Source organism: Dreissena polymorpha, chromosome 15, assembly GCF_020536995.1.
Source record: "Dreissena polymorpha isolate Duluth1 chromosome 15, UMN_Dpol_1.0, whole genome shotgun sequence".
Taxonomy (NCBI): Eukaryota; Metazoa; Mollusca; class Bivalvia; order Myida; family Dreissenidae; genus Dreissena; species Dreissena polymorpha.
The window spans coordinates 57,052,662-57,071,543 of NC_068369.1; the positions used below are offsets into that span (position 1 = coordinate 57,052,662).

Below are 18,882 nucleotides of genomic sequence, written 5' to 3' on the forward strand. Positions count from 1 at the left end.
ATCAACACAATCGTGTTTAATTTTACTTATAGCAGGGCTCTAGATAACGGTAGTGAAGGGGTCTTTATGACGCAAATACACATTTGTTCTTCATAAAATCCTATGTCGGTTGTGCTTATTTGAATCGCATCATCAAGACGATACTTATGCGTAGCAACAAAATTAAAAAGAGAATGGTAAAACTCCCTGTATTTTGAGCCCTGCTTATAGGGAGCACTTCCCTTTACGCAACGCTAACGTTTGCTCGAAGTGCGATTCACCTGACCCTAAATCACTGTATTGGTTGAGTTTTAAGAATCACGGTTAAAATTAAATCGTAAAAACAACTGATTCTGGAAAAAAAGGAATGCGTACATAAAATGTTTAAATGTCATATTATGGAGTCAGTACTTAGTATACCCACACAAACGAAGTTTAGGGTGCTATATTGGATAGAACTTCATATGCAGCATGTGTTGTGTTTATATTAAAACAAAGACGGATATGCATAATTTTTACACCACTATCGTGTGATTAAATCAACCCCGCCCGTTCTTTTATTGCTATTTTCGTTTATTGGCATTGAGCCAAAAAGTTCCAATATAATTTCGAACCTGCATCGCTGCTGATATTAATCTCTGAGAGGCAGTTTAAGCAGAGTGATTATTCATGACATGCTATCTAATATAAAAGTAAATAGCCTTAGTACCTTCATTTGGACATAAAGATAAATGCTTTAGATCAACCGCTTAGAACGTAATTTAAAATATATGGTCATATAGATTTTACTCATTAGACATATCCAATTTGTTTAACATTTATCTTTCACATTTATACCAAATCATAATCATATTTCAAAGGGATAAGAACATGCTTCGGTTATTCGTTTTTTATTTGCGTACTAAGTACATACATTTGTATTTATTGCCTGCTTACTTTAACAGTATTCCACAGCGAATTCTGCATTTTTGATTCACAAAAAACGAGTGTGTTATATCTGGAAAAAAAGTGTCTAGATGTCGGGAAACGAAGTGCCATTGTTTTTTAGATGATCGGTAAACGAAGTGCAGATGAAAAATGTGCATGCGACTCTTAAAACATTTGAATTTTCTCAAATACATTAGTAAACTAAAATGTAACATGTTGTAACATTACTGGATATATTGATCTTTTATTTCGAATAGTAAGCACGTTCTTGATTTATTTCCAAGTATGTTTATTTTGTTTAAATATGTACTGATCATTTAATTCATGCTGATTATCGATGAAATTTTATCGTTTTTTTTAAATAATTCACCGTTTTTCCGCGAATTTCTTTCTTCGCAATACGAAGTGCTATACCATTAATCACCCAAACAATGTTCTGTGTCTTAAAACCAAATAAACAGAACATAAATACAAAAAAAACTGAAGAACTCACCTCTCGCGCGTGGCGTTTGTTGTTCTCTGTAAGTGAAGTGCCATCCGTAAACGAAGTATTCGCATACCCGGCGTGTTTAGTCGTAGTTGCAACGGTAGCAGCATATGTAAAGATATACTATGGTATTGTTTAGCCTTTAGTCGCAGTTGCAACTGTAACGGTAAAATGTCTTGCTTTTATCAGTGTTTCTCATGATGCCAAAATAGTTCTGGCCGATAAACGAATCATATTTACATGTGTTTTGAACGGCAATGTATTTCGTATGGGCCCATTTACGCATGATTGCTTGAATGTTTATTTTATTTGACTTTTGTTTAACAAGTAAAGTATACATTTACACTAGGGTCAATTGTGTTTGATGGGTTGTGTTGATAGGACTTTAAGTGGTACATATTGGATCAATACTTCCTTGAATTACTGAGAGGATAATACACGGCTGAGCCGGGCCGGGCAGTGATAATCGGCCCGAAGGGAGCATAACGGCCCGAGGGCTTTAGCCGTTTGCGACCTGGGTCCTATTATTACTGCCCGGCCCGGCTCAGCCGTGTATTAACGTCTATAATATATATCTTACTTTGTTTTGTTCATCTTTATTGTGTTCTTTCTCTAAAATGTTTTACAGAACCAGCTGTCCGTACTTTTAATTTCATTCAATTGATTACGCAATTTATGACGTATTTCTGTGACGAAAAACACCAGTTTTAGCTATTCGGATGTGAGAGGTTTAAAATTATTAAATTTGTTTAAAGCATCGAACGAAAACAAAAACGTATTTCGGAACTAACATAACTAACATAAGTTAACAATACATTTTCACCTCAAGTTCATATATATAATCATACTGCACCTTGATAATCCTAACGTCATTCAAAGACCCTAATGCATTTTTATATGAAGGACATTGGTCAGAGGTAAATTATTGTTTACACTTTGAGCTATTAATAGTCATATTACACTTTGATACAATTAAACGTTGTCACAGAGATGCTCCTTTCACATTTGCAGTTTAACACTTGCGATGATATCAGGTTATAATGTACACTTAAATGTTTAATGAATAAATCTGGGACGAATATGAAGCTTAGGCTCCGTAATCCGGGTTTAAACCCCGATGCTATGTGTTGATATTGTGTGCTTCAATGCGGTGACCCCCATTTTATAGGTGTGTGTTTGTCATGTGTTTTTATTTCGTGCATAATTGTATGCCCATCGGCAACATGCATTGAATTAAAAATATTATAGTGTTATAGAAAAATGTTCCTATAAGCATTCGATTTATTATTTAAACATACTTCAGTGTATATGATGTTTCTTGTTGTTTTTTCTTTAAAACATATCGTTCTTACATTACTCTACGTTTTGCAATGTAATTAAATCTTTCACATTATAGTTCATCTATATAAATATTTGCAAGTGCGAGTGCATGTCAGGGGATGATTGTTCAAGATATTGTACGTTATAAAAAGCGTTTTCAATCGACATGTTTCTAATTGTGTTGTAGAAGTATTATTTCATGTCAAAGGGATACAACACACACAAAGTGCACATCGAGTAACACATAGTTATCGCATGCAAACTGTGTATATTTTACCAACATTTTACATTTACACTGACTATATTAAAAATATTTATAATCGGCCTGCATTCTGATAATTTTAACGCCTTTCAACGACTCTAATGGATTTTAATATGAAGGACACTGGAAAAAGGACAATGCAATTATTACACTTTGAGTTATCAATAGTCATATTGCACTATTATGATAAAGTTAAACATTGTCATAGAGATGCTCCTTTGACATAATATGCAGTTTAACACTAAGGTACACAGGTGTGAATTGATGTTTCAAAATGTTCGGGCAAGTTAAAATGATATTGTTTTCAAAAAGTGTTGTCTAAAGAAATATTCAAGTCACTTCACTTACTCTTACTTAAGCCAATTATCTCACGAAACACAGCTCGAAAAAGCGAAAATGAGTAAAGAACGTATTGCAAGCGTGTTATGAACATTTCGTGTATTTTGCGCGTTAATTTCGTATTGGATTTTTGAAATGTTAGTCATTATTGCCGTTTCAATATGTGTTGGTATTTGCGACGTATAGATGTTCTTATAAAAAAAATATCTGTTCTGTCTTTGTCATTTATTTATAACTTGTTTATGGGATCTCAATGAACAATTTAGAGCGAATTCATTAACAAGCATTTTTTTCATGTAAAGGATATTATTTATTGTTCTTTATTTATAATTGAATTGTACGTGTACTGGAGCGTCGTTTAAATCAAAACAACCTTCAAATGTTTGTTCATTTGAACAGAAAGCAGTGCTTCACCTCCAATAAAATAGAAAAGTATATTGTATTATCTACGTTTTAATCCCATCGGTTGGCTGTATCGTAAATTGTATCTTCATTACTGTGTCGATGATTTATCCGTGATACGAAAGATCACACAGATTGATTACTTGAATTACTGCTTGTCTTTTGGGCACTCTTAGTTTGTCTACACCTTCGTTAAGCTAAAATGAAAAAAATGACATCAAGATTTTCCCAATAAACAATGACTGCGTTTTCGGAAAGTAGCATTTTAGCAGAATTCATCTAATGTTTATAAAGCTGCTGGAACAACACATATGTGCTTCGCATTCCGAAGGTCAGAATTATGTTATTATTGCTATATTTGTAAAACTATACGCATAACATTGTGTGATCACTGTGTATTAACCCCATCCATGTACCATTCTCCCGAAATATGTTTAAATATTAACCGTTCTTAAAAATGATGTGTGTTTTTTGTGTACTTCAACGCATGCTGTTATTTATTTATATGTATGTTATTTACTATGATCTTCACATGCTTAAGTAAAAAATAAACTTTTATTTTCTGTTCTATTCTGATAATTTATGAAGTAATTAAATACTAAGGTTTTCTTAATCTATTCGCGTTGTTAGCGCACCTGAGCAGAATGTGCTCATGGTGAGCTTTTGTGGTCGCCCTACGTCCTTCGTGCGTTGTGCGTTGTGCGGTGTCAACATTTGCCTTGTTTGCATTCTAGTAGCCACATTTGTTGTCCGATCTTCATAAAATTTAATCAGACGATTTGTGCCAATGATATATTTGACGAGTTCGAAAATAATTCCGGTTGGTTGAATACATGGCCGCTTGGGGGCGGGGTAGTTTTCCTTACATGGCTATAGTAAAACCTTGTTACCATTCTAACGGCCGCAAAAGTTATTGTCCTATCAGCATGAAACTTGGTCAAAAGATTTGTTCTGGTGATATCTTGGACGAGTTCGAAAATGGTTCGATCTCTTTGCTTAAAACACATGGTCGCCAGTGGGCGGAGCATTTTTACTTATAAGGTTATAGTAAAACGATGTTAGCACTATACAAGTTACATGTATGGTCCACTCTATATGAAACTTGGTCAGAACATGTGTTCTTATGATATCTTGGGCTACACAGAACAGGTTAGTATCTGTGTATCTCAGGTGAGCGACTTTGGGCCTTTCCGGTTTTCTTGTTTGGTTTGGTTTTTTTCATTAACCACTAAATGATGTCTTTAGTACCAAACATATTACCCTGATTGGCTATGGAAACTGGTGTTTAGCTCAAAAAGTTTAACTCACAATTCGTTTATCTACAATTATATCTACAAATATATGCTCTTGCTTGAGTGTTACAAGTAGCTTGTATCATTTTTAACGGTATTAAATTAAAAAAAATCGCATAGTTGTTTCATCGCAAACTCAAGATTTTTACAACAGTATATTAAATGGTAATCATCGTACCCTGCGGTAAAAGTACAACCTTTCATTTATTTATGTAAAAAAAGACACAAGCCTTGAACGTTTTCTAAATTCCTTGCTAACACATCCCTCAGTAATTAATACGAAATTATTTATACAAACTATCGAAATATTCAGAAACGAAACAAATGCTACTCAAAAGGCCGAAAACTTTATTTATCACGGTCATTTTTTATGGATTCGTGACCATAGACACTCCAATCTTTCGTTTACATTTAACGACGTTGCTTTTCATGATTTTCCTTCATTTTGTCCCGCCAAAAAACACGTCGTTACCACTTTCGTGATAAGACGGTTTACAGACACATGATTTATTCTATAAATAACGTTACCATAGATAAATTCCAGCTTGCGTGACTTAACAAATACAGATCGCATTCCAAACGGCGAGATAAGGTTAATTGTTGTATTTATCTTATTCAAATATATGCTTGAAAAAAAAATTAAATAAGTGCAAACTTAATGGTGTGTGCTTGAACCTGACACGTAATATCATGATAAGGATTGTTTAATGTAAGTAAAATAATACAACCGTTAATTAACGGACACCCATTCTAGTCGCGTCTTCTGAACAGAGATTTGATTGTTTTCGTTAATATATCTAATTAAATCCATGATATTAAAAGTAATGTAGTTGGTTTAAGATTGTCTTGCCTTTATTCATGATTAATTTCAATTTCTTAATAAAGTAGCTACCTGTACATTAAAACAAACTTGGTGCAGATATTTGATTGGTTCCAATAATAGCATTCACAAAATCCGCATCGTCAAAACAGAAAAAGTAATTTAACGCATTTAAATTGATTTGATATTATTTCTGGTTTTATATTATAAATTTTTATTTAAATGTTCACTTCTGACCGAGGCGAGATATTGGAATCGCCCCTTTATACAATTGCACACAGTAGCATCATGTAATTGTACTTACAAACAATGAATGATTCCAAATCAGGACAGACATATTCAACCGGCGATTTAACAGGCGTCGTTTAAGTGTGCATGTGTTTTAAGTGTGCATGTGTTATCTTTCATTTCACTTATTTTCAAATTAAGAATATTTAAGTGACAATTAATCTTATAAGCAAACAAAACACAATAGAAAAGAAAGTAGCATCGAAGTTGATGTTTAACCACTAACTGCTATGATGTCATCAAACACATTATCTCCGCGCAGAAATATGAATGATTCCGATCAGAGGTAGATCATGTGGCAATTGCACATAACAGGATTTTGATCGATTTAAATAGTATTGTTAAGTTACATTATTGTTATAGTTTTTTTTTCTGTGATATTTTGACTGCAACCCATATATAATATATGACAATTTATGAACACAATTACACGGATTTTTATTTTGACAAAGTTACAAACAGGTAATCCTTTTATGTGGACAAACTTAAAACATGATTGCAGAGTAAATCGTGAACCAGCATAGGTAAGTTACACTCAAAGGCCAAGTGTTATTTCAAAAACACATATTGTGAAAACATGCTGCACGCTACGTGTACAAAGATTGATACATGATAAAGCGGGTACCAAACTCCCACATGTTTACTGATAACAGTGATGTGAATATCAAACATTGCTGATAACACATTTATCGCAAAATAAAACATCAGTTAGATTGTTTTCTGAAATAAGTTAACGTTACAAAACGGGGGATTTCAGTAACTGTACATATTTAATCTGGTTATACCAGACGCCCCATGTTCCCACGTGAAATTAGTAATAAATGACACTTTGATAATTGCTGTATCGATGTCAATTATGTGAACAATTAAATCAACATTTTTTACATACAAAAAAATACGATTTTATAACGGCGATTTCGATAAGTTACGCAAAGCTGGTACCGAAAAACCAAATGCCTTTACATATTAACGTACTATAATACATATTTAGCTTTGCTCATATGCCATTGTTTCAACCTTTATTATGGAAAGCGCTACACAATTTTTTTTTGGTAATTATCTCAAATAAATAAACATTCTTTTATTGGGATTACGGTAATTCTACACCTCTAAGCTGCCAATCACAATTGTTAAGATCGCATTTCGGCTTTGATAAAAAATACTTTGCCTCCAACTTATAATTATGGATACTTGCTGTCTGAGTAACATACATTCCATTGACACCGTTAAACCAATTTTAGTTACGTTTTTTAACACGATTATCTAATATGTTTCAGACGATGACATCCAGTCTACCCCAGCTGTTAGCATTTTTTTCTCTTCTATACACCGTCACACAGAACCCTTGCCATAGCCTTTCCCAAAACCAACACATACTGTTTACCCTGAAACCTAACACAATCCATGCCAATGGACTGGCATTGGGGAACATTAATCGGACGCTACTCATCTCGGCTTCCTCCCCCGTAAATCGGACATCACTAATCTCGGTTTCCTCCCCCGTCAATCGGACATCACTCATCTCGGTTTCCTCCCCCGTCAATCGGACATCACTCATCTCGGTTTCCTCCCCCGTCAATCGGACATCTCTTATCTCAGCTTCCTCCCCCATCAATCGAACATCACTCGTCTCGGCTTCCTCCACCGTCAATGCCTTAAATGCAATAGAAATGACATTGAATACCACGGATGTCAGCATTGCAGCAACCACTCAACAACCCATTGCACATGGCTTCCTGCTGGGGGCCGTGGCTATGGATAAGGCTCCGGAGTTCGTGCATCCCGGGCAGGAATCCGTTCCCTCGGAGCATTCCGCGCTCATTTCGAGGTGCAAACTTCTTTGTACCAGGTGATCACACTCATTACTTTTTGCCTTATTTTTGCCTCAGGTTCTTATAAGGTTGGTACTTCAAAGAAAATGTATTTAATGAAAAGGCTGAACTGCTATCAAGTTCCATTTGAAGATACCATTTTAGCGCCTTGGTTGATTATTGATTCTATCGTGAACCAAAGTTACTACAGTATTTTGGTAAAATGGCGTAAAACTGCTTTCTATAACATATTTCAAACATACATCACAGTGTGACAATATATTAACATTACTGGATCGTCTGTATTTCAGTGGACTTCCATGCCCTCCTGAGTGCCTCGCCCACCCCAATATCTGGTCAGATACCATTGGCAAACGCTCGGATCAACACATAGGGATTGTGTAAGTAACATATAGCGCACATATAAAGGCTATTTTTGTTTAAGTGTACATACGGTTTCTTGACAGCCTTTCACTTTCTTTAATATAAACATAACACAGATATCTTCTAAAAATGTGAGAAATATTTGTTTAAAAGACGCATACTCATCAGGGAAAAATGCTTTTCTAATAAACATATTATAAGTAGTAAAAGTTATCATTAAACTGATTGGTTTTCGGATGTTTATACGACATGCAACTAGAGCGTTCACTCACAGGGTTTAACACCCATGCCTAACGCTTTTATTCACACATAGAGCCTTTACAACCAATACTGCATATTGACTTTTGGCCTGAAACTGGGGTCTTTGCCAAGGAACGATCTCTGCACAGAATTTGAGTGTTTAAGCCAGTTTTATAGAGCTCCAGCCCTCACACTTTGATCAGAATGATGAATAAAACATTTAACTCTCTCCCATAACATCATGATGTGAATGAAAAAGCCATAAAAGAGAATGCATCTCACGTTGATTGCAGTATATCGGTAACTACTCGATGGTTATACAATATACAAAGCATCATAATCGTACCTTGAAATAAAACCCAAATGGGCATCAACTACATTTCGTCTTTATTTAAACGAATTAGAGGCACAAGATCATATAGTTTAACATTTAGGTAAGAAAGAGTCTGAAATAAGGTAGTAATTACAAATTTTGGCCTGGTCGTGTCTTTTTGCAATAATCCAACTTTCAAGTATTGACCCTCCGGGTCTCTGTGAGATGCAAATGTAAGGGCATTTTTATGTAAACTCTGCCGCCTGAAATCCAGTCGGCACTTTAATAGGTAAAAGTAGGAAAAAAACTATTTTCTGGCATTTATAAACACCAACAGATCATAAATATATCCATAATGCGCACATTAAAACAATTTCCTTGATATGATGTGCTCGCATAATGATGATATAAATCCAAGTTTTAAACACGTCTACGGTTCGAGAAAATGTTTTCTATTTTGCAATCAAAAACGCCGAGTTTTTCTAATTTGAAAATATGCTAATTTATGCATCGACTATCTCCGGCAACCTTGGCAAGATAGATCTCGTGTCTAATAAACCAATCGTGGTACATCGACTATCTACGGAACCTCCGTAAGATAGATTGCATCTTGAAATTTAAAACTTCCGGTTTCGGTTTGATTACGTTTGTTTATCAACTTTTTGTTTGGAGCATTTATCCACAGAAACTAACGATTTGAAGTCGATGGTAACAGGTATTGTATGTGTTACGATGCATTTGGTTGATTGCATTCGATTTTATAGACAAACTTGAGACTTAATAATGTTCACATTGAATTTGGTTTACTTAGGAAGAATTTTGAGCTGTACGTATATGCTCAAATAAGCTCAAAGCATTCAAGAAGAACTAGGTTGTATCTATTGTATACCATAGAAAAGTAAACGACCAGCACCTTTTCGGCCGACATAGATGTATCTATCCTTTAAAGGGGCCTTTTCACAGATTTTGGCATTTTTTAACTTATTCATTAAATGCTTTATATCGATAAATGTAAACATTGGATCGTAAAAACTCCAGTAAAAAATCAAGAATAAAATTAAAAAAAGGAAAAGAACATTGCCCGGACCAGGTTTCGAACCAGTGACCCCTGGAGTCCTGAAGTAAAAACACTTTAGCCTACTGAGCTAGTCTCGCGAGTACATATACCTGAAGTATTTTATACCTTATATAAGCAATCTTCGTAGTTTCACAAAATTTAACGACAAAAACAGAACTCTCCAAATTATTCAATCGTTTCGCGTTGCAACGCTTTATAATTTTTAGATTTTAAAATCGTCAAAAGATGCATATAATGGCTGTATTAGACCATGGTAAATGTTCAGTATTACTGTTTCCTCACAAATATCATAACTAAAACGAAAATTTGCGAATCTGAAACAACTTTTTTCAATTTTGTCAATTTACCAAAGCGTGAAAAGATCCCTTTAACATCAAATTATAACAGTACCCTTGAGAGAAAATACGCTTGCTCATATACATAATACACATTAAAATCCTCCCATAAATGGAAAATTTATAGAGCGGACAAGCAATTGTGACCTCAAGTTTTTTATTGGCGTTGTACACGATGAAGAAATATATCGTGTCAGATAGGCGAACAATTGTGAGGAGTTATTTTATTATCATTCAAAACAGTTGGGCGTTCAGTCCGGGCAAGGTTTTGGCTAGACCGATAGACTTACGGGACAGGGTAATTCCAATATAGCCAACCCTTACTGACGTGTAGTGAGCGTATTAGTGAAGTTGTATAAATTAAATGTAAAACAACTTTTAAATTTGTGCAAGACGCATTGTTGAAGGGCAGTTTTACAAATCAATTTAGAGACCGCACTTTGCCAAATAAAAAAAATAATATTACAGATCGAGAAAAGTCGACCTTACCTTCCCAATGTATAGTATTAAATATAATGATAATAAAAAGTATACTAAAAAAGAAAGTTGCTATTACAGAAATCTAATAATATCCTATTGGAGATTAACTGAATATATTTGAATTTAAAAAAACGTTTCATCTCACATGATTATAACAGTTTTTATTTTTATATGGCAGCGTTTCAGTAAGCCGTTTTAATCAATACAAAATTAAACAATTTAAACCCTATTTAAATATCATTTAAGTAGTTACGGCAAAAATCGATTTATATTCATACTTGATATTTGTGCAACATCAATAGCATCGTGTATTCAGCTACACAACAACCTGCAAAATACAGCATTTCACATATTGCATAAACATGTGCTAATATGAAGCAGAAACTATAACAGTAGTGCATATTAACATGCACCTTATACTCAAATAGTGCGGACTTTTCTTATGATATGGCTAAACATTCACGCCTTTTTGTACATCATAACTTTTGTAGTTCAGATATGCTAGGTCTCATTTAAAAGTGTAATGTAGTTTTTATTTCACTTGGATTAGTTCATTTAAATAAGAAATGGAAGTCATCAATTAAAAATAATCAGATTGTGTCAAGCAAGAGTAAAATAAATATGTGGAGAAATTAAAGAGTTCATACAAAGTTGATAAATAAAATTGAGAGGTGTGAATCACGTCATAAATGTTGATGCTGGATCCACGTGGTTCATTTTAAAGTAAAAGCCATAACAAATGGATCAGTACATGGACGGTCATTTTGCCCAAAACACTTTAGCAAGCGAAATAAAAGTGAAATTGCCTTTTCCATTTTCGCTATAATTATAGGCGATTGCAAGGTACAGAATAATACACGTAATTTTGTACATTTGTGTTGAACATTTCTGCCAATCGCATTCAGCATCTTCAATCCTGCCATTAAGTAACTTTTGAACGATCATAGCCAGTTTATTTCGTTCAGTATGTGTTTTTAGCAAAAAACAACGGAAAAAAACACACGTGATAAAGTTCAAAATAGACCACGTGGACGCAGTTGAAAAACAGATTTACTTTTAGTTTATTTTTAGAAATATTTGTTCGGCAAATCGGACGCTAATCTGATAAATTTGTAGTGGCTTTTGACAGATTGTGGCATGTATTGAAGTCAGTAAATACTTTAAATTGATAAATGCAAACATTTGAACTAAATAAATAAGTAAAACACAAGAATAAAATTAAAGAAAGAAAAAAAGTTATCCTCAACCACTGACCCTTGGAGTAAAAGTCTAAAACCTTAATCTCTCGGCCGACCGTGCTCATATAGTTAGATGTGTATTTAATACTTTTTATAAGCAATCCTCGTAGTGTCACACAATATAACGATAACAAAACACATATCCAAATTAATCAATCGTTTCGCGTTTGTAGCGCTTTAGAATTGTCCGGTTTTTTGATCGTCTAAATACGCATAGAATTGATATTTAAGAGCGTGGTAAATGTTAATTAAAATTTTGTCAAAGACCCCGGTAACCAAAACCTGAAAAGGTTCTTTTAAGCGCTCTTTGTTTTTTAATTGATAAAACATACTTAAAATTGTCAGCTTTCTGTATTTTAAGTATGCACAGTTAGCAACATGAATAAAATACTTATTTTTTTATTAAAGATTGTGCTATAAGAAATTACTGTGCATATGCACATGCTTCTTCTTATTATGTTTATAATTATAATATGTATTCGATTTTACAGATACAAAGAATACTAAAAGTTACACGAAATAAAACACAATAGTTTCGTCAGAGTCATAACATTGGCTTCGCAATGCTTACTATTATGTTTTACTGTCCTGGAAATTTTTAAAGCAATTGCTTTTGACATGTTTAACCAATCCGATCTTTTTAAACAAAAAAAACTACAGAAAAATTGTATTAATTATTCCACCGTCCTTTAAAACACGTGGCTACGATGAGTTTAGAAGTTGTCTGTATCTTGCATTAGTAAAACAACTTGAATACTACAAATCACTAACGCACTTAACCATGAAACTTGCTAGGAATTTACAAAAATCGCGGATGAGAGTTAAAAATTATGATTTGTTAAACAAAAATACGTGTCTGCGAGTTGTTGGAGCAGTTTTATTTTGAAACCTATTGATCACTACCTCCTCAGAACAATTAAGCTCCGTTTGGTATCAGGTGAGCGCTGCAGGTACTTAAGTCCTCTTTTTTCAACTGATGAAACATTTAAAGTAAAAACAAATAGAAGTTCAAAAGCAGTAGTACAAGAAAGTAAAGTAAACAAAAGTTGTATTCCATTCATTTTAAAGTTTATGCTGAACGGCAGAAAACTCCTTCACACTCGGGGGCCGAAATAGGAATAAAATTTACGAACGTAATTTTTGGGGCGAATTGCAGAAGGCATAGGTAACATAAAATACGTTTACCGAAGAATGTACGTTACTGCATTTAACCACTTTGCATCCACATTCTGCATTCGCAAACAAAATAGCTCCGATGAGCGCGTTCCATCCATGGCCACATCTTTGCACTGTGGCATTAGCGCCCGAGTAACACGCAGTCCTCATGGAAGGTGAATACAGCGACGAAATATCGGTTCAATACTTAACTATCTACACTTGACGGATACAGCGCATTTATGTTCTTTCGTTTAAAGAAATCAACTGCGTTCGCAATATGGGCGACAACATTTAATTACCACGCGCTACATTTTTTACGGTAAAAGTAAACATCACAATGTTCTCTGCGCTACAAAGTTTTTATATCACAATTCGCCCGTGCTTTTCATGCCAGTTTTGAACTTTTTCCTTACACACGAAATACATGTTGTGGTTGTCCCTTTCACAGCAGCTAATACATTTGCTTTAATGGTTTTCAAGTGATCAAAACAATAATAAAGTCGCTACATGACCTACACTGTGTCGGTGTGACTTGAAATCCAGCAAATATGTTGATCGAATATATATCTATGAATAATAATGGAACCTACATGATGTATAGAAACTTTGGATACATATAACACTAAGTCAAAGAATAATCTATGTCACCAGTTCAAATGATAATAATCAAAATTGTATTCACTAACGTTTCGCAGTTATGAATTGGCACGTGCGGCAATGACTTGTTTTAAAAAGCAGCTTTTACTTTTAACCCCAATAGCTAAATCATATATTGTGTTGACAGCCTGTCACTCTTCCTTAATTCCATCTGCTTTATTCAACAAGTGTAATTGGTTGGCATCACGGTGTATAGTGTTTTTACGACCACAAAATTTGAGCAAAATCTTCCCCAGTACTTTCAGTATTTTGATTATTTGTATTGGTCGGAATTAAGGGTTGGCGGTCCCGTTAAACAACGTAAAAAATAACACATTAGCCAGTATTCCAATAATAATCTAATATTTAAAAAATGTTACATACACAAGGCATAATAATGTTTTAATGTTAAGATGTTTTGTCTTTTGCAGATCATTGTTGAAGAACTTCTCGGATGACACATACACAACTCGGCGAACGGACACTTTATATAAAAATGACCGTAACAAGTAGCGATACTTTTGTGCTATGATTGTATACGTTCATTACAAAATATAAGCTGCAGCATTTTGTAAACTGGTCTCATAAGGATATCAAGATATTTGAAACGCAGTACATGAAATTATTCTAAATCTTTGTTTATCAGCATCTTTTAATAATTTCCCTCTCAGAAGTAAAAGTGACAAGGATATCAGTAAGACTGATGGATGCTCCCCAATGATGTTTTGTCGATATATGGTTTAATTGTATGGAAAAAAGTGTGACCTTGAGAAAATCTATTGTTAGCCTCAGTGACCTTGACCCCAGTGACCTCAAGCCTCATCAAAAAGGTAGAGGTCTATGCAAGGTACCTACATCCCAAATATATAAGAGATCGATACAATATTGAAGGCGCTATGAGAAACTGTAACCAAATTGTGACCTTGATAAACTATATAATTAGCCTTGTTGACCTTGACCCCTGTGACCTTAAACCTCATCAAAAGATAGAGGTCCATGCAAGGTACCTACATGCCAAATATGTAAGAGATCGGTAAAATATTGAAGGCGCTATGAGAAACGGTAACATAAGTATGACGGAAGTAAGAAAGGAACCCCAAACTGGCAACTATATGCTCCCCATATATATAAAATGGCGTATTTGCTGCTCATCCGTATCTAAGGGTTGGCAAAAACAACATTTCAAAACTTAAATACAGTAAGAAAGGTCTTACGTTTAATTTAACTTTCTAAGAGATTACGAATGCGTGAAAATACGTATCTAAGGGGTGAAGGATTAATCAGAACAATCAACTATTAGTATGCTTGCTAAAGGATCACTTCGCTGTTAAATATCGTCTATAATGAATCTCCTTGTATCTTTCTTGATTAGCCATGTTCTGACTACCGAAATGGTTTTTCGGCGTAAGCTGCATAAGCCAGCTTTTCACCTTAGCCTGACCTTTGTAAGTGTCCAATAAAATTCCAATAAAATTTCCCGCGGCTAGGTACGAATGAATACACTTCATTTATTCCATTGGCTGATTTGAGTATACCACCAGAACATTGGAAACATATCCGCGTCTTTGTAACACTGTTTTACTGTATGAAACAATTTTATCTCGAATGAAAAGGCTTAATAGATAGAACAGTTTTACACTCAATTTTCGACATCAATACAGTTTGTGCGTACACCTTTTATTTTCAGAGTATTACCAGCGCAAGAGCGTTTATACTTAAAAGGCTATGTTCTCATATTTAGTACTTACTTCCTTATTCCTGTCAACATGTTAACATGTAAAAGTATAAAGAGCAATGGAAGCGAGGCCTCACTTTAAAGCATTGCATTTCAACCCGCGAGGTATATCGGGTCAATTCGCGGACATTCAGAGTTTATATACAGGTCATCACCGGAGTTGGCGGCCAGTAAAATAATCGTTATATAATAAAGACGCTATCCGTGAACTAGGTGACCTGGAATTTTCTTTAGACCAGAAATATGTTAAATGAAGATATTCAGCAATATAATTATGGTATGTAAATAATAGATTCTTGATGTGTTTTCAACAATACAATGATAAATATTATTGTTGATAAATTTAACAATAATTATTCGTCCATATTGCTTAATGTACTAAAGTGATATTATGAGCATGTAACAGTTTATAGGTGTCTATCGCAACCGTTGATTATTTTTGATGTTTCTACTTCATATACACTTATATTAATTAATGCAGCATCATCATACTAAAACAATATACCAGAAAGAGAAAAATAATGCATTTGAATATCAACCGTACTTTCGTTTGACAACTGATCATGCGTTTACGAGTAGAACCTAAATTTAGTTTTAGTGCAGATTTGTTCATACGACACAAAGACACGAAATTGTTTTACGGATCATTTCAGCTTACAGGACTGGGTGGGTCACGTAAGAATATCGAATATAAAATATATTTTTATAAACAACTGGTAGCAAGGTGAGTTGCAGATAATTAATCAGTAACCACATTTTAACTAACTATTTTGACCTGTTAATTCTTTTCAGCTCAATTCAACAGTGCAAAATGCCCATAATATCACTTTAAGCATTAGCACGATGATAATTGATACTGTTAATAATCGAATCAAATAGCAATGCCCGATAAACCACTAAAACAGGTTTGTTCGAAGAACGCGCCTATAAATACGGATACTTCTCGTGTGGCCGGTTGACTCATATGTTTAAATTTCACTTCCATTCTTCTTTTGGTTTTCTGTTTTGTATCTATAGGTTTATGACCAGCAATATGTTATAATGTAAAATAAGCCGCGAAAACTCCCCGTAACATCCCGTACTGCGTGTGATGCAGCTTAGAACTGCACAGAAAAAGACATTCGCTATCCTTGATCTCATTCATTAAACTATTTACGCCGTATATCTTTTTTAAAGATATTTCTTGTTACTAATAACAATGACTATGGGCTTTGTATCGATTTTTTTCGTTTCGATGTCGTATTTCTGAGCGGATTAACTATATGTTTAAATATCGTTTCTAATGATATATATATCCTATTCTTAAAGCGTTATTATGGGCTTTTTTTTCTGTTGAAATGAGCTTAACAGAATTAACAGGTCAAAATAGTTAGTTAAAATGTGGTAACTGACCAATTATCTGCAACTCATTTTGCTACCAGTTGTTTATAAAAATATATAATATATTCGATATTTTACATGACTGTACAGTCCACTAAGCCGAGCGAAGTGAGTGTTCGTGTGTTGTCTATGAACGAATCTGCTCTAAGACTAAATTTAGATTCACATTGTACATCGAATAATTTCTGTCGTCAGTTGTCAAAACGAAATAACGGTTGATATTCAAATGCATTATTTTTCTCTTTTCGGGATAATGTTTAAGTATGTTGATGCTACATTAACAAATATAAGTGTGTATAAAGTGAAAACGCCAAAAATAAACAACGGTTGCGATAGACATCTATAAACATAGAATATAATGTTAGATGCGCATAACATCACTTTTAAGCGTTAAACGCATACTACAAACTTTAGTTCACATTGATTGCCTAAAATGCTGAAAATGAAATAATATTACCATAGTGGGGTCAGTTACTGTAAAGCCGTCATTAATAAACATAAATGTTTCTAAATATCGAGAGAAATTAATAACATTACGGCCAAGAAAAATTCTTAAATAGTTTAGATATATTCCACCAAAAATTGAAATGGAATTGTTCAAGCAAATAGACGACATTGAACGACTATGAAAGTAGACAACAAAATCAAATTATGTAACCTCGTGCTCAGGTGAGCTATTTAGCAGATTTTTTCACACATGAACAAAATCTCGTGGAGAATGTCTTTTTGTTATCTTTTATGTTGATAGTCTGGCTTTTGGGACTAAACCGTTGACATGTCCTAGACAGATATTTATTGCATAAATGTAAACGGTGTGGAATCCGAACTGAAGCTTCAAGATTTATTTCTGCATGATCGTCTTCATCATCATCCGAACATTCTGGAAATGCAAAAGCCAACTGCATTATTCTTTCAAGTTCTAACATAATCTCACCCGGGTTAAATAGTTTGATTTTGTCGTTATTACGAAGATGCTGAATTACTTTTTCCTCATTTGTTGTCGTAAAAGCTTTGTCATAGCCCAAAGAAATAACTTCGTTGGCGTTGTCCACAAATTTTGTAAGAACTAAATAACATTCATTAAATGGTATATCACATGGAATATTATGAGAATATAGTAATATTATCATTTCTTCGGTTGTTTGAAAATGTTTAACATAATCTAAATGCATTTGATGTAAAATATTATTGTCTAAGCAATAGTGGACCTTATTGGTTACTACTAACGCTGAACTGTTTTTCACTCTGCTAGATATGTGTTCAAACAAGTAGCGTTTATCTGGATCAAACACACGGCGTTCGCCATGGAAAGACAAACTTTTGAGAGTACTGTTCATCACCACCGACACTCGTTGAAATAGAAGCGTTCTGCTCGAATTGACTTCATCCAGTTCGATTACGTACTTCCTGAACTGTTCCACAATAGAATGATCCTCTTGCATGATTTCCTGAAGTGAAACTAATGCAATAGCTATGTACTGGTATTTACGCTCTCCGTCGACACCTCGACTTTTCTTATACATTTCTTGGATGTGTTCCCTTCCTTGAATGCCAGCATCCCTTAGGTCTATGAGGAAACGGAGGACTTCATGCCTATATCTGTCTACAGCGTCGATTTTGTTCTTCAGTATATCTTGAGCATCTTTGTGAAACTATAATAAAATCACAATGAAATACGATTCAAATACTCACTGAATAATACATCAGCATGCTTTCAGATTTTCTGTAAGAAACTAGGGCTGATGCATGCATTATTATTTGGTTTCGGCGATCCGATCTATGATGATTTAACTTATTTTGATCAAGTATTGTTGCAGTCAACCTGTTCATAATCGTTCGTAATTTCATTAGAAGACATCGAACGACGGTAAATACAGTAAGGCTGGACAAATTGTTATAGATGATATTGACTAATATATAAGAGTCCATGTTTAAAATGCAGCAAAAAGGAATTCGAAATGTTATGTCAATTTATGCA

General features: G+C 34.1%; 4 protein-coding genes across 9 annotated transcripts in view; 3 read left to right on the forward strand and 1 right to left on the reverse strand.

Moving 5' to 3' along the window:
- The window catches only part of LOC127860921 (uncharacterized), a 100,287-nt gene extending 85,922 nt beyond the window's left edge, over nt 1-14,365 (forward strand). For 2 of the 5 annotated variants that reach the window (XM_052399241.1, XM_052399237.1), the window contains exons 2-4: nt 7,394-7,965; nt 8,239-8,328; nt 14,221-14,365. In XM_052399241.1, coding sequence (XP_052255201.1) covers nt 7,397-7,965; nt 8,239-8,328; nt 14,221-14,302 — 741 coding nt within the window. In that variant the 5' untranslated portion in view covers nt 7,394-7,396 and the 3' untranslated portion in view covers nt 14,303-14,365. Of the gene's footprint in view, nt 1-5,501; nt 5,718-6,328; nt 6,403-7,393; nt 7,966-8,238; nt 8,329-14,220 lie in introns of those variants that run through there. The other 3 variants (XM_052399239.1, XM_052399238.1, XM_052399242.1) reach the window with 3 other exon arrangements.
- The window catches only part of LOC127860920 (uncharacterized), a 105,188-nt gene that overhangs the window by 85,922 nt on the left and 384 nt on the right, over nt 1-18,882 (forward strand). The gene's annotated exons all lie outside the window — the stretch shown is intronic.
- The window catches only part of LOC127860917 (uncharacterized), an 86,537-nt gene that overhangs the window by 66,956 nt on the left and 699 nt on the right, over nt 1-18,882 (reverse strand). Inside the window, exon 2 of one of the 2 annotated variants that reach the window (XM_052399232.1) lies at nt 16,926-18,556. The exons of the other annotated variant lie outside the window; for it this stretch is intronic. Within the exon in view, the coding sequence (XP_052255192.1) occupies nt 17,579-18,556 (978 nt within the window). The 3' untranslated portion in view covers nt 16,926-17,578. Of the gene's footprint in view, nt 1-16,925; nt 18,557-18,882 lie in introns of those variants that run through there. 2 annotated transcript variants of the gene reach the window in all.
- LOC127860914 (uncharacterized protein KIAA1958 homolog) overlaps nt 1-18,882 on the forward strand; it is a 217,918-nt gene that overhangs the window by 673 nt on the left and 198,363 nt on the right. The window lies entirely within an intron of this gene.